Here is a 16,286-nt window from a genome sequence, read left to right as displayed (position 1 = left end):
GGGGTGTGGTTAAGGTTGTGGCAGGAAAATATGTCAGGGTGGCAGAATAGCATGTTTAAAGGCTTAGGCTTAGGAAAACACAAAGCACATTTAGAAACTCTACATATTTTGTGACTGGACACAGGAAATTTCCTGAAAGTTGGTTCTCTGAATGCTAATTTAAGTAATGATGTTGTTTGAAAATCACTTGGATATTTTAAATTGGGACTGTGACAGTTGATGTACTCATGCCTGGGGCAGTGTGTAATTCCATAAAAATAGACCTATTTAAGGGAAATCTTTAGTCGTTTTCCTTTTAGAAGTACAAGTGTTGAGTTTGTTGTAAATGTCTGTTCACAGTGTTTCAGTTTTAACTGTGTTGATTTAGTGAGGTTTTGAGTGCATTTGCTTTTGATTAATTGGTCATTGGTCATATGTTGAATTGACTTTTGGTGACTGAGTTTTACAGAGGTAGATGTATTTCTGTGTTTGTGCATGTGTGTATGGCTGGGATGGAGGTATACAAGAAGAATGAAACTAATGTCTGATCTTAGTTTTTCTATATAATATGTCAAATTTAGGAGATTGGCTTTTATATTAGAGCCACTGATAGGTTAAGTACTCAAGTGACATTATATTAGGGCTTTGGAAAATTTTGAAAATGGGTTGAAGGTGCTAGATGAAGATAGAGAAATGTTGAAGCAAAAAGACGAAGAGGATTCATCCAAGCAAAAGATGAACGAAATATGAGTTTACGCTGTGGCAGCATGAATTGGGTTAAATATATGGACTCGGGAGTACTATTGTTTTTATTTTTATTTTTTATTTTTTTTTACATTTATTTTTGAGAGAGAGGGAGAAGAAGGAGGAGGAGGAGGAGGGGAGGAAGAGGGGCAGGAAGAGGAGAAAGAGGGGCAGAAAGAGGGAGACAAAAGAATCCCAAGCAAGCTACATGCTGTGAGCCCAGAGCCTGATGCAGGGCTCAAACTCAGGAACCATGAGATCGTGACCCGAGCTGAAATCAAGAGTCAGATGCTTAACTGACTGAGCCACCAGGCACCCCAAGTACTGTTATTTTTAGAATATAGGGTTTAGAGGACTTGGTTTTTAAAATAGGGGATGGGTAAGGACTTCATTGAGTGATTAATATCATTCATTGAGAGAAGTAACACAGGAGGAGGAAAATAGGAAGAATTTGGGGAAAGGTAAAACTTCAGATTTTATACAAGTTTGAGATCGAGATTTTCAAGAGGAGTTTCATTTTGATCTGGATCTCTAAAGTTTGATTTAGATAAGACAGATAGATATCGGAGGAGGTCCACAAGACCACCCCTCAGATTTGATGATTTGCTGGAGGACTAGTAGGACTCAACGTATAGTTGTACTCTCAGCTATGATTGTAACAGAAAAAGTATGCAAAGAAATTGACATAGGGAAAAGGAGCTTTGGGTGAAGTCTGGAGGATACCAACCTTAAGCTTCCAAGAGTTCTTCCTCTGTCCCCCACAGTGGAGTCCTGATGTGACTCCACTTAATTCATCCAGCATCATTATAATAGCTCATGTGAAATGTCCTCCAGAGACACTCATTAAAGACTCTGCCCCCAACCCCTTTTTTTTAAATTGGGGATTGATCATGTAGGTATCTTTTGCCTAGCATATACCAGGATCTCAGACTCCCAGAAGGAAAGCAGGTGTTGAGCATAAATCTCATTGTTTGTACACGCTATTTAGGTACAGAGAGCCCTTCTTATCAGTTCTTGGAATTTCCTCTTGAGATAACCTCCCGGATGGAGTCAGGGTCCAACTTTGCAAGCAGGCGTTTCTTACAATGGAAGTCCTGCCATATTAACTCCTTTCTGCATAAAACTGAGGCCATACAAATGAGACTGGGAAATCCATCAATTCATTGACACCACAACTATGAACTTGCCTCTGTCTACACAATCTTCATCTTTTTTCCCATTGAAAAGTCAGTCCTTCCTTCCCCTTAGGTTCTGTCTGCTTGTCTCTTAGATACTTTTTTTCTATCCACTCTCCTCTGTCTCTCCTGTATAGTCAAACTCTTCTTCTCTGCTGGCTTCTTCCAATAACATCTAAGCATGATCATACCCTTCTAACTTGAAAAAGAATTCAGTGTTGACTCTAATTTGTACACCAAAGGTTGCTGTATTTTTTTTATTCCTTCTTTACAGCCAGCCTTCCTGAAAATGAAAGTTATACTAACTGCCTCTACTTTGTTCGTTCTTTTTTCTTTTTCTTTTTTTTTTTTCCATTACAGGTTGGCTTATTCCCCAAACTCTCATGAAACTGATCTTTTCAGGGTCATCAACAATCTCTTTATTGCCAGTGTAACAATTATTACTCCTTATCTCATGGTGGCCTCCATTTTGAGAACTAGAATAAGAGGACATGTACTGGAAGTGGGTACATCCAGGGGAAAGGGGAGGGGATTTGAAAAAGTTTATGTGGGGAGAATGGGAGAAGGAGGTAGAATGGAGACTCCTAGGAGAATGACTGGGTACAGTACAGGCTGGAAATCATTTTCTGTTGTCATTGTTCTTTGAATTATAAGATTTTTCTTTATCAGTTTTCATCAGTGCTGGTATCCCAGATGGAAGTGAAGGCTTGATCTAGTTCATATTTTGCTGGTGTGATAGGAAGACAAGTCTCGAAGGCAATACCTGTAAGGGGTATTGGCAAGAGTGTTCTTAAAGTCATGGTCACAGAACTTTTGCATCTCTCACTATGAAGTATGTATCTATCTTTGTCCATTTACACTGACATTATAGCAATATTGTTGGTCTTCAAGTATTTTTGGTGTTTTCCGGAATGATGCCATACTTAAAATGTAAGTGGGGAAGTTGAGCTTCTGTGGACTGGAAAAGTATTATTTTAAATACTTTTGTTAAATATTTTTCTCAGCATATTTTTATAACCTTGATTAACTTTTTTTTTACTACTTGAAATTGGGGGCTACAAATTTCTAGAATTAATAAGTTATTATTTTATTAGATAACTACAGCAGTTCAGCAGTGTGTTCAGTACTTTGAGTTGTGTGAGGCCATGCAAATCGATGAGATTTTGGGTCATTCAAAGCATTGTGGTAAGTATTGTTTTTTTCTGTTACATACTTTTAAAAATGACCTCTTAGCTTAGTAGCTTAGTAACTTATTTTTAATGGTTAGTAGCATAGTAAATTAGACCACTTCTGCTAATATAAAATATTTTCACAAATTTAAAAACTACATCACAATGATAATTTTAATTTCCAATGTGGAGCTGTTATCGATGTTCTTACATCTGAAGTTCTTCAACTTATACTAGAGTATATATATGTCCTAGTCTGTTACACTGCAATAATATACTGCTTATTCTTTCCTCTGGTATAGTAGTAATTTATTTGTCCTTATGCATTTTAGGAGGAGGAACATTTCTGTAAAATACTGTTATTATTAGATAACCCATCCTGTGATTCCTCTCTGCTTATCCTCTGTCCGAGCTATAAAATACCCTAGATGTGTATTATGCTAAGCAAAATTAGAGAAAGACCAACATTATAAGACTTCACTCATAGGAGGACTTTAAGACACAGAACAGATGAACATAAAGGAAGGGAAGCAAAAATAATAGAAAAACTGGGAAGGGGACAAAACATAAGAGACTCTTAAATATGGAGAACAGAGGGTTACTGGAGGGGTTGTGGGAGGGGGGGATGGGCTAAATGGGTAAGAGGCATTAAGGAATCTACTCCTGAAATCATTGTTGCACTAAATGCTAACTAATTTGGATGTAAATTACAAAAATAAAAATAATTTAAAAAGTTAAAATACCCTAGATGTTTCATAATCTGGCCTTAATTGCTCTATTGAATCTCATCTCAGGAATAAAGTGAATATTCTTTTATAGTCAGATTTTTCTGCATACCAATGTCTATACACTTCTGTTAATCTTTTATCATTCTCTTATGTCGCTTCTCTAAGCAGATAGTACTCTGAGAATATGAAGATCTTATTTTTTTATCTTCAGGTAAATTCTATAACTCAAGCAAGAAAAAATGGTCAAAGACCTGTAATTAGTGGGTTTCAAAACTAGCATTTTGTACTAGAGGAGGAAGTACAGGAGCTAGAATTTATTCTTCAAGAGAAAGAAAAAGATAAGTTTCTATAAACCACTCTCCTTTTAAATTTATGTATTTAAAAAATTTCTTGGTATTAAAATACTCTAGGGCTTTTTTTTTTTTTTTCTCTCTCTACTATCTACCAGGACATCATGAATTTACTCTCTTCCCTATCTAGTGAAGACCTGGGATGCTTCATGTCCCGCCCGCCCCCACCATTTCTTTCAAAATCCTTGCTCTTTCTCTGAGTTTCTTGTTTGCAGTTGCTTGTCTTTAGATCAGTTCTGTCTTTCATCTTCTTTGGTCTTCAGGAAATTGAGCAGACAGCATTAGTGATATAATTAGTGCACATACATACTTTTCTAACCATAGCTACTATGTTTATTGCATCCTCTTAGATTTTCTTTCTACAGTGTCCATAATAGTTATTGCAAGCTTTCGCCAGTTTTAGCATGGGCCCTGCTCTGCTCTGGCCTACTTTTCTCTCAAGAGGAGACCTTGCATCCCACTTCACTAAGAAAAGCAGAACTTTACAGAGATGAATTCCCCAGATGTCCTTCTTCTAAGCATACAATGCATGTTTATATGTCCTTACCAATATTCCCTTTCTTTGGGCTGCACTGAAGAAGTATTCTTTTCCAGATTGATCTTTGTTCTTGATTTTGTTCCTCTCTGATGTTCTTTGGGGTTTTGTTCCTGTTTTAGAAAGGGGACATTGCTTCGCTTGTTATTGTGTCTCCCTTTTTGTTGGTACCTTCCCCTGCATGCTCTGAACCTGCTTATGTATCTTTCAAATAGAAACCTGAACCAGTTCACCTGTATCTTACTTCCCTGCTTCCCTGCAGAGAAAACTCTTCTAAGTATCCTAAATATATCCAGGCCCCATTTCTTTACCTCCTATTTACTTTTCAACCATTCTTTCTTATATTTTCTCATCGTTGTGAGGAATGATAATTTCACTGGAAAGCCTCTTTTCTTTTGGTATGTTTGTACCCACAAGGGTTTTGCTCTTTGCTTTTTTTTTTTTTTTTTTTAATGTTTATTCACTTTTGAGAGAGAGTGAGGGAGGAACAGAGAGAGAGGGAGACAGAATCCAAAGCAGGCTCCAGGCTCTGAGCTGTCAGCGCAGAGCCCAACATGGGGCTCGAATCCACGAACCTTGAGTTCATGACTTGAGCCAAAGTCGGACGCTTAACCAACTGAGCCACCCAGGCGCTCTGAGCACTCGCCCTTTGCTCTTGTTTTCCTCCTCTTAGTCTACCTGTTCTCTCTTGGGGGATCATGGTTTCAAGTACTACATATGTATATGATGACCCTGATATTTCAGTCCACCACTTTTCTGAATTTCAAATTCATACGCTTATATCATACTTAGACTATCTCTGGGTGCTCCATGGGCACTTTAATGTTAAAATGTCAAGGACTAAAATCACTTTCTTCTGTATCTTTACTGGTTTCTCCCTCTTTTCCCCTTTAGAATTACTTAAATAGAATAAAAATTCACTGTCTACACAGATGTTGAGTTAGTAACTTGAGGATTTTGTTGTTATTTCACAGTCCACATGTAGTTCTGTCTAAGGCCTGCCTATTGATTTAATTTTCTATACATTTATCTTTCTGTTCTTCTCCATTTTTGTTGTTGATGCTTTTGCTCATGATGTTTTTAGTTTTATTTCACGCCTTTACCTTCTTCCATCTATCTTGTATGCTATCATCAGGGTTAGTTTTTCACATGCGTGTTTGATTACTTTCATGCTTACAACCCTTTAATATCATTTCAGTTGCCTCTATAATAAAACCCATATTCCTTCTGCAGCTTAGTCCTCTGTGATCTGCCCCTGCTACCAGCTGGCCTCTTGTCTCTGCCATTTGTCCTCCTCAAGCTCTGGTCATACTAGACTATTTGCCGTACTCTGAATTGGAAGCCCAGTTTCATGTTTCTTACTGTTCTTTGACATCAGATAGTTCGAGGTCTTATATAAAACAGATACTGAGGAGATCTTGAATGTGTGGATGGATGAATGAATGAATGATATATTTTAGGTGTATATATTTTACAGATTCTAATTTTATTTACTAACATGGTTATAAATAGTCTTCATAGTATTAACTTTTAATTGGTAGAATTTAAACAGTGATATTTTCTAATGACTTTCTCCCTTTCTTATTTTTGAAGTTCCTCTTGATAACAGGTGATAACTCTGACAATCCTATGCTATTTTGGAATGAACACTGTATGCATGTTACACTTTCATGAGCTTAAATTTGTGATGAATGCTTTTCCCCAGAGATTTAGGTGTTATAGGATCTTAGGAAAGATAATTAACTTTTTTTTTTTTTTATACCATCAGAGTCTTCATTATAGACTGCAACCCTGTTTAATGTTCAGAAGGGAATGAAGATAGGTACTATCTAAAAAATACATTAAAATAAATGTATTTGTTTGCTTCTCTTTTAAGGGAACAAACAGAAAACCTTCTACTACTCAGGACAAGAATTACAATATATTTATTTCATTCACTCACTGTGCCTTTTAGGAAGATTATTGATCTATACACAAGGCAGACGGCTATTTCCTATAAAGCTGAAGAATAGAAAAGGTATGTACAATTAGGAGAAACAAATATGTTTAGCTGGTAAGGTGCTTGAGCTATGAATTGCTGAAGATTTGGAGATTTTGCATGGTGTCTTCTAGGGTGTGTAGCAACATGGCTTTTAGTCTACTGATGGCTTGTACACCTTTAAGTGTTACAATTCCTTTTTTTAGTATGTGCTTTTCCTTACATTATAGTTTTTTCTATTCAGGCTTTATTGCTTCCCTTATTTCCCCTTGTCTTTCAAAATCCTAGATGTACTGAACAATCCAGATCTGGATTCAGAACTAGAAGACCTCATTTAAATTATAGTTCTCTTATAAACTGGCTGTGACCTTTGGGGAAAATCATATAACCATTGTTTTTTTACTCTATAAAAATGGAATAATATCAGTGATGCTGAGCTCATACAATTTTTGTGATGGTCAGAGATGAGTTTTCAGAATACTGTATTTGTGTTTTTGTTTTATTTTAGAGACAGCGAGTAAGCATGAGCACAAATTGGGGAGAGGAGAGGAGCAGGGAGGGAGGGAATATCCCAAGCAGGCTCCATGCTCAGCACAGAGCCCAATGCAGGGCTCGATCCCACCACCTGGGGAATCAAGACCTGAGCTGAAACCAAGAGTCAGGCACTCAACTGACTGAGCCACCCAGGCACCTCCACAATACTGTTCTATAAACTGCAAAGCCCTGTACCATTTGATATATTACTATGTTACCCTAAGCTCTATTTTTAAAGCTTTCTCCACCACCTTCAGCACATGCTATTATTTTGCCTCCTTTAAAACTTTATACTAGGAATATAGTCAAGAGATCAGCAAACTTTTTCTGTAATGTGCCAGATAGCAAATATTTTTGGTTTTGTGAGCCACATACTGTCTTTGTTGAATATCCTGTATATTTGTTTATACACTTGCTCATTTGTGCAAAATAATGATCACAGCATGCCTGAGACTCTATCCTTAGGAAGGCCTTCTTGCAAGGTTTCACTCTTGCTGGCATGTGGGAACTTGGATTTCTCACTGTTCCCAGAACTGTTAAGAGTGGTCCACTGTGCCTACGTAAACGCTTTGTACACGTAGTATAGTTCATGCTGAATATTTGCTGTCATTCTGGGAGTCTGGAATCCTGGTATGTGCTACGCAGAAGGTGCTTACGTCATCAGCCCCCGTGGAAAGCTTGGGAGAGGGCACTGAGTCTCTAGGGAGCTTCTTGGTAGCCAGCATTTCACATGTGTTGTCACAGTTTGTTGTTGGAAGAATTAAGTGTATTTTGTGTGACTCCACTGGGAGAAGACCCTTGTATGTTTGCACCTGGTTTATTTTGGACTTCACCTCATGCATTTTTGCTTTGTATCCTTTTGTTGTGATAAATTGTAGCTGGCAGTACAACTATATATTGAGTCCTCCTAGCAAATCACTGAATTTGGGCATGGTTTGGGGATCCTTGACACACTTTAAGTACCTTGAACAGTGTAAAACAAAACAAAACATTTTTAGCTTGCAAGCCTTATAAAATTAGGCCATAAATGCTATTGTTTGCCAATTCTGTTACGGAGTATCTTCACTTTGAACACTTCTGTACTGTTCTCTAGTTGTTTTACTTAAGTTTTTCTCCTTGGTTATGCTGGCTGTGAGCTCCTTGACAGAAACTGTTTTATGTACTTGTATATTCTGTGGACGTGTAACTCGAGGCATAAATGAGCACTTAGAGAATGGACTTTCAAGATAAGAGCTGCCATTTTTATGGGTTATTATTGAACTTTACAGAAATAGATTAATAAACAATCTGTGATGTTATTGTAGGTATTTAACTGAAGTTTATATGTCTGTCATCTATAATTTAGCACTTTATGTTGACTTTTAACATCGACTTTTTGGCCTATCAAATGTCACAGGCCATCTCAAAATTCAGTTTTGAGAGCTCTATTCTATTGTATTAGTGTATGTCAGCATTTAAGTTTTACGTGTGTGTTCACTAGAATCTTTAGGTAACGATTCTGCATCAGGGCTTGGTGAATTACAGCCCATGGGCCAAGTCTGGTACTGTTTTGTATGGCTCATGAGCTAAGAATGGTTTCTATATTCTTACAAGAATATTTTGTGACCTGTGAAATAAAATTAAAATTTTGATGCAAAGTCTTATTGGAAAATTACCATAATTGTTCATTTGCAGATTATCTGTGGCTACTTTAGTGCTACAACATCAGAATTTCATATTTGTAACAGAACCAGAAACACTTTGGCCACTAAGCCTAAAATATTTACTAGAAAAAGCTTGACACCTGTTTCACAGTTATATATAGATAAGTTGGCTGCACTAACACATTAAGCTGAATTTTCTCATTCCTAATAAATTCATAGTCCTGATCAGATTGAAGATCTTCCTATGGTAGGTTTATATTAAGTGACTGGTCCAACATCAATGGTAAAACTTCACATAGCACCTACTGTATTATTTTCCTTGCCATCTTTTAACTTGCCATTAGACAAAACAGATTGGGCAGTTTGTTTTTCTGGAGTCTTCTGTCTTGGGTTCTAGCCCGCTTCTCACTGATTTTACCACAATCTCTGAAAATTTAGGAGGATGGGAAACTCAGTTAAATTTTTTTAAGTTGTAAATATATACTAGAAAATAATCTTTTTCTTTCTCCTTTTTGAAGATTTAGTATCCCTTACAGATCTTGTGGTTTTGTTTACCCAACTTATCTATTACTCACCAAGTTGTCCAAAGATGACATCTGCTGCACATCTAGGTAATTCTGCTTCTATTTTAAATAGAGTAATAGAAATATCTAAAAATACTTAATATTCTGTTGTCTAGATATTTTGAGTGACTGACCTAGTTTGGTAAAGAGGTTTCCTAAGATGCAGTATTATTCATAACAAATCGCATTGATCTTGGAGTAAACCATGAAATCTAATTTTGTTTATTGGTGTTTTAAGATATTCCTAATTTATTTCCTTCTTATGTAGAATCAATTTTGCTGAGAATTTTAATGTCATTCTTAAGAAATGCTATTAAAGGAAGTTTGATTGATAGGTACTAATGTGTTCTTTGCTGTTTTCTGTCCTTTATACTTTTCTGATGTTTTGATCAGCCTGCTTGTTTTAGGTCACATTTAAAACTTCAGATCTTCTCTTATTAAAGAATAGAGCAAAAACAAAAACTTCATTTTTCAATAAAACGACTCTTAGTCAATGTTCTAAGCCTGGAAGTTACCGTAGAAGTGCTGCAAAATTCTGAGTTCAAGTTAATCAAAGGGAAAACAAATTTTGGCCATATATGTTAGTGCTAAATGCAGCTACCAATTAATTAGTATGTTTCATTTATGCAGTTATACCAGCTTATTAGTCTTAACAGTGGCTCTCAAACTTCTTTCTGCCTTTATAGCATTTCCGTGTTATAAAGATGTAGCTTAGGTCCCCCTGCTTAGTGCTCCTACAACATACTGTGTTTCTTTTATGTTAAAAATGTTCCTTCTTATAATTACTTGTCAGTGGCTTGATTTACCATCTAGTGGACTTTTTTTTTCTATTTTTTGTCTTGGTTATGCATGTCTACAGTGCCTAGCACAATGTCTGACACATAGTAGGCACTGGTAAGTAGATAAAAGAATGAATGAATAAATGGCTGTATGCTCATCAATAATATCTCTCATTGCAAACAGGGTCTGGAACTGATTGAAAAAGGTCACTTTTCATTTATTTTTGTTAAGTGTTGACTTGAAGTCTTAGTGTGTTCAGGGAAGAAAGAATATTGTAACATAAATTAAGAATTTTGGTGTTACTTTTAATAGTCTGTCTTAAAACCTTATGCCGTTAACTTTTGGTTCCTTACTTTCTTGTAAAACAGTATTTTGTGAGTATATTAGGTCAAATAACCTGAAAATATATTGATTTATGAAACCAAAAAATATCATACTCACTTTAGTGACTATTCCATTTGTTAGATTTATATATATTCGTGTTTTTTGTACATATTTTAAAGGAGAATCTTTACAGTGCTCATTCATTTCACTGGTTTTATGGTAATATGTATAAGTAGTAGTATATTAGTATTTGAGGAATTTTCTCCCCTTTTTGCATTTTTGGTGATTATGTTTTACTCTAATTTTCTACCAGGATGAACACTTGAATGCATATTTTAAGAAAAAGAAAAAGTGAATACAAGTAAATGTTTGCTGGGAGGAGAAAAGTTGTAAATTTGTTTCATACCACGTCCTTACTGTTAAGCAGTGATTTAATGTCAAATAGCAGATGATCTTCTGTTGTTTCTCAGAATTCAGATTTGTCATTCACTTTTTTAAAATTAACTTGAGGATATATTAAGCTAATTCATCTTCCCTTAGGTTTCAGGTTATGATTTGGCAATACATCATCCTTTGGGCATTGAGTTGGGTAATTGTTTGTTTGTTTTTAACTATTTAACTTTGATGTTGATCTTTTTGGAACAGCAATGGCTACCTCATAAATAAACTATATTAAGTTCTTAATGTTTAAAGTTCTAATTTCTAAGAGAACTATTATTTTATCAGATAATTACTCTCCTGCAAGTATGGTGACTGAAGTTCTTCAGATACTCTGTGATCAGAAAGAATGTGCAATTGAATGCTTGTATAACAACACTGTGGTTGAGGCACTTCTTCAGCCTATTCATAACTTAATGAAAGGAACTAAGGTTGGTATTTACTAAAAAGGGTCTCTTAAATGGGTATTAGGGAATATTCAGTGGGACTTTATTTCTAAATTTCATGTATTTGAAATATTTATTATATCATCTTTCCCTGTATGCTTTTATGCTGACATAAATTTTTATTTACTATTAAATCATAGTTTACATAGTCAGTTGATTTATTCATTATTGACAGTGTAGGGGGGAAATACATATAACATCTTAATTTTTTTTCTAGTCAGGCCTAGATCTGATTATAAGGATTGAGAGAAGTTATTAAGCTATTTGTCTTGTAAAATTAGTAAATCTTGTGAATGTTTTGTTTTGATAGTAATTTTATAGCCTTTAGATTATTTTTCTGAAGAGTCAGCTCTGTTTTATATGAAGAAATAATATTTTAGAAAAAAAACTTCTACAGAACTGGGATGTTCATATCTCTTTACATTTTGTATGGACTGTTTCTTTACGTTATATAATTTAATCCTTACAACTGAGGCTGAAAGAAGTAAATTACTCAAGGTCAGAGTAATTTTAAATTTACACATTTAACAGGTGGCAGAATTGGTATCACTACCAATACTGCTAAATGTCCACTTCTGTGATTTAAGTTTTGGGGAGAATGACTTAAATCTTAGTAGGCTAAAGGTTTTGCCCTTCTAGGTCTGTGTTTTGTAGTGTTTTTACTGTTTTCATCTCCTTTGCCCACCCCTCAGTGGCTGGGAACTGTTTACCCATCTATGTATTCATTCTTCATTGCTCATTCAGAAAACATTAAACACTTATGTGAATGTGATACAAAGTATGGGATTCTAGGAAATTAAGGGGATAGAATTTTGATTTTTATGGTCAGCCTTAGGAAGTTAAATAGAGAACAACCAGTAGAATTCCTAATACAGTTTAATGTATATAATATAATAGTATAATAAATAATAGCAATAGTAATATGAAATATAAACCATATACCAGAGCTGAGAAATGTGCTTTTGGATTTTGTGTCAGAGTTTTTGTTTGTCTTTGCTTTCATATATCTTTAACTTTTTATTTTCCTTTGGTTTCTTTCCTTTCCCTATAAATATGCCTGAATCTGTCTCATAGTTGGGATGAGAAAAGCTGTTGATCATCAGTGCACGTCTTTAGCTACCACCTGATATCTTGTCTCTTTAATGATAGCTTTTAATTATGTTGGACTGCCATTGTTGTCCTGGCTCCCTCTATTCCATCATGTTTCCAAACATCGTATTATGATCTTACCTCCACTACATCATTGATGCTACTTTGATTGCAGTTGCTCATAACTTCTTAAACCTGTAACTAATTACTAACCACTTTTCAGACTGTTATTTACCTATTATTATTAACACAGTAGGCCACTTCTAGAATTGTTGACCTGGCTTTCCTAAAGTCCTATATATTACTCTTATCCCTGTCTTTCTAATGATTCCTTCTCTGTCACCTCTGAGGGCTCCCCTTCTAGGTCTCTGCTGTCTTCAGTGAGTCAGAATCTGGTTCACTTTCTTTTCTCTCAGTACACTTTTCCTAGATGATTTCCTCCAATTCTGATGATTAGTTAACTTTTTTTTTCTTTTAAAAAGGTTTATTTTTGAGAAAGAGCATATGCATGTGAGCAGGGGAGTGGCAGAGAGGGAAGGAGAGAGAGAATCCCAATCAGGCTCCATGCTGACAACGTGGAGCCCAACGTGGGGCTCGATTTCACAAACCTTGAGATCATGACCTGAGCTGAAATTAGGAGTCAGAAGCTTAACTGACTGAGCCACCCTGGAGCCCCTGTTAACTTCTAAATTTAGATCTCTTCAGCTCCAGATTTGTCTTTAGATACCTGTTGAACACCTTTTTTGAATTATTCCGTGTGAAAATCAAACTCGCATTTTCAAAAAATTAGTTTTTGGCCTGTCACTTCTTTTCTTTCTCTCTCTCTCTCTCTCTCTCTCTTTTTTTTTGTTTGTTGTTGTTGTTCTTGCTCAGCTTTTTTAAGCTTCCTTGCATTTCCCTGCGTGGTAAGTAGGACTGCTATATATCTAGACTCCTTCCTCATTTTTTTCATTCCGTTGGTAATTAAGCCCTAAAGACTTGTTTTCCTACATATCTCTAAAATCCATGTATGTCTTTTAATCCCTGCTGCTACTGATTTTGTTTAAGCTCTGATAATTCCTTGCTTGGAATACTGAAATAATTTTCTAATTTTTTTTCCAGTCTTTCACCTTTCTAGCCTGTCCTCTGTATTGCCACTAAGACTGTCATGGTGTTTTCCTGCTTGTTCCTTGCTAGATACATTTCAGACTGTCTAACTAGACATTAGTCAAGTTTTCTGTTGTGTCCTACCTATTTTTTCCCATGTATTTTAGTTATAAGAGATTATTTGCATTTTTTGAACAAGGTTTCAATATTTCCCTATGTTTGTATGCTTTCCCCTTGCCCTGGAAAGTAGTGGTCTAGGTGAAAAATTCCTTTCTTCAGACCATAGTTTATTTTTTTTTTCTCCTAAAACTTCTAGTTCTCCCTGGAAAAGCTTTCTTTCTCTTATATCCTCATGTTATGTACTTCTGTACTTACGTTGGAATTATTCTTGAGAGTAAGAAACAGCCCTCTGGCACATGGTAGACATTCTGTATTTAACATTAAAACATTCAGCATCACTCATTGAGCCACTACTGTATCACTGGCTTGTGCTAGGTGTTTGAAATATAGAAGAGATTAAGACCTATACCTTTCTTTGAAGGAGCGTACTCTAATAGGAAAGACAAACTGTTAAAATACTGAATGAGGAGCAGAAAGGTTTAAGAAGGTATATGTAAGGGGGGTGCCTGATTGATTCAGTAAGTAGAGTTCAGGGTTGTAAATTTGAGCCCCATGTTGGGTAGACAGATTACTTAAAAAAAATTTTTTTTTTCTTTAAAAGAAGGTGTATGTATGAGAGAAGGAAAGTATTCCAGGCAGAGAAGTTGTTTTAAGAAAGATGCTTAATATGAAAGTAAGAGATAGTATAATAATGCCTAATATAATTATGAAATATTCAGGTGAATATACCTGACTCCTTAGTTAAGCTAACTCACTGAATTTATTAGGATATGTTGGTTGCAATGTTTAGATACTCAGATTTCTTGTAGAGAATATGTGTATTGGCAGCTGTGCAGGTACAGACAAGTAGGTCGGCCCCAGAGAGAACAGAATTTTAGTAGACTTAGACTTCCAGATGGGCTCCAGCATTAATATGACTCTAGTATTTGCCTTGTACTAATTTGCAAAGATATTTTTAGTATTTCTATTTACAATTAAAAGTGAAGAAATATGATTGGTTCAGGCCATGTTTTCCTCATTAGATGACATCATTCACTATTGGCCATCCCATGAATTGCTTGTCCTTACTCAGACCTATAATTTATGACCCAGCCAATTGCAGGAAGGGGTGATGTTCCTTAGAAATGATGGCAGTTTGTTAGAAACCATATATAAAAAAATTAGTTTGGATATTCAGGAATCCAGTGAGTGGGAAGTAAAGAGCAAAGTGGAAATAGAGGAGCTACTGCATCTGTCAAATAGAATTATATATAAAACTGTAATGGGAACAGCAGGTCCCTCAACTGTGTTCATAAACAATAACTGGTTCGGGTAAAAGGCCTGTATATATTTGTCTTATCAACTGTGCTAAGTGAATATAATCTAATGACACATTTAATACAGACATAATTCACAACCAAACAATCATTAACTCTCTTTTTGTTGTGGTAATATAACTTTGTTAGACTACACTACCCCCCTTGAGTTTTAGTTTGTGATATATTAACATGTCATAAAATTATGATTTGTTATCTTTTTAATGTACAGACTGCTCCAAATTGCTCTGAAACCGCTTTAATTCACATAGCTGATATATTGGCAAGAATGGCGTCTATAGAAGAAGGACTTACCTTACTTCTTTATGGAGAAAATATGAACTCTTCTGGAGAAAAAAGGTACATGTCTATGCTTTTAATTTGTGGAATTTTTAGCATATTGTCTCAATCTAATTCAAAGTTTCCAAAAGGTTATGCAATGTGTAATAATGAAAATCAGGGTAACTATTCTAGATAGATTCTGACGAGCCACTGACAACATAGTAGATGATCTCCAGATTCTAGTAGTAACCAGGATTGTGGACTGTACAGGCAGAGTAGGCCTGATGTCAATAACTTCAAAGTAAGAATAGGAGGGGGCGCCTGGGTGGCGCAGTCGGTTAAGCGTCCGACTTCAGCCAGGTCACGATCTCGCGGCCCGTGAGTTCGAGCCCCGCGTCAGGCTCTGGGCTGATGGCTCAGAGCCTGGAGCCTGTTTCCGATTCTGTGTCTCCCTCTCTCTCTGCCCCTCCCCCGTTCATGCTCTCTCTCTGTCCCAAAAATAAACGTTGAAAAAAAAAAAATTTTTAAAAAAAAAAGTAAGAATAGGAGGATTCATTCCACATGGGATATTTTTGCTCCTTATACTCTTTCAGACTTCTAAGACCACCCATGATTGATTCCAGTCAAACCACACAAAAGTGCACAATGGAAAAAGCTACCCTCGCTCAGTTCCATCTCTAGCTTAACCAATGGTATTTTTGTTATGCTTTTAGACCTTCTCTGCACTTATAATGATGTATAAAACGTACATTCATAACTAGAATTTTTGTTTCTCTTCATAAAAATGTCATATACATTATTCAGTTTTCCTATGTGTAACCATGAGCATCTTCCTAGATGATGAATGAAACACTATTTTTGATAGCTCCATGGTACTTTTTTAAAAAGTAAGTTTATTTATTTGAGAGAGAGTGAGGGAGGGGCAGAGAGAGGAGGAGAGAGAGAATCCCATGCCAGCTCTTTATGGCCAGCACAGAGACTGACACGGGCTCAATCTCATGAACTGTGAGATCATGACCTGAGCTGAA

At 35.9% G+C, this 16,286-nt stretch overlaps 1 protein-coding gene across 4 annotated transcripts in view; it reads left to right on the top strand.

Annotated features, from left to right (window-relative positions):
• Positions 1–16,286, top strand: part of TBC1D32 (TBC1 domain family member 32) — a 203,767-nt gene that overhangs the window by 45,801 nt on the left and 141,680 nt on the right. For all 4 annotated transcript variants that reach the window (XM_086707707.1, XM_086707708.1, XM_086707705.1 and 1 more), the window contains 5 exons: positions 2,993–3,083; positions 6,557–6,697; positions 9,354–9,446; positions 11,229–11,371; positions 15,209–15,336. In XM_086707707.1, the coding sequence (XP_086563833.1) occupies positions 2,993–3,083; positions 6,557–6,697; positions 9,354–9,446; positions 11,229–11,371; positions 15,209–15,336 (596 nt within the window). The remainder of the gene's footprint in view (positions 1–2,992; positions 3,084–6,556; positions 6,698–9,353; positions 9,447–11,228; positions 11,372–15,208; positions 15,337–16,286) is intronic.

Source organism: Puma concolor, chromosome B2 (assembly GCF_028749965.1).
Source record: "Puma concolor isolate L17-30 chromosome B2, mPumCon1.1.hap2, whole genome shotgun sequence".
Taxonomy (NCBI): domain Eukaryota; kingdom Metazoa; phylum Chordata; class Mammalia; order Carnivora; family Felidae; genus Puma; species Puma concolor.
This window is presented reverse-complemented; position numbering and strand designations above follow the sequence as displayed.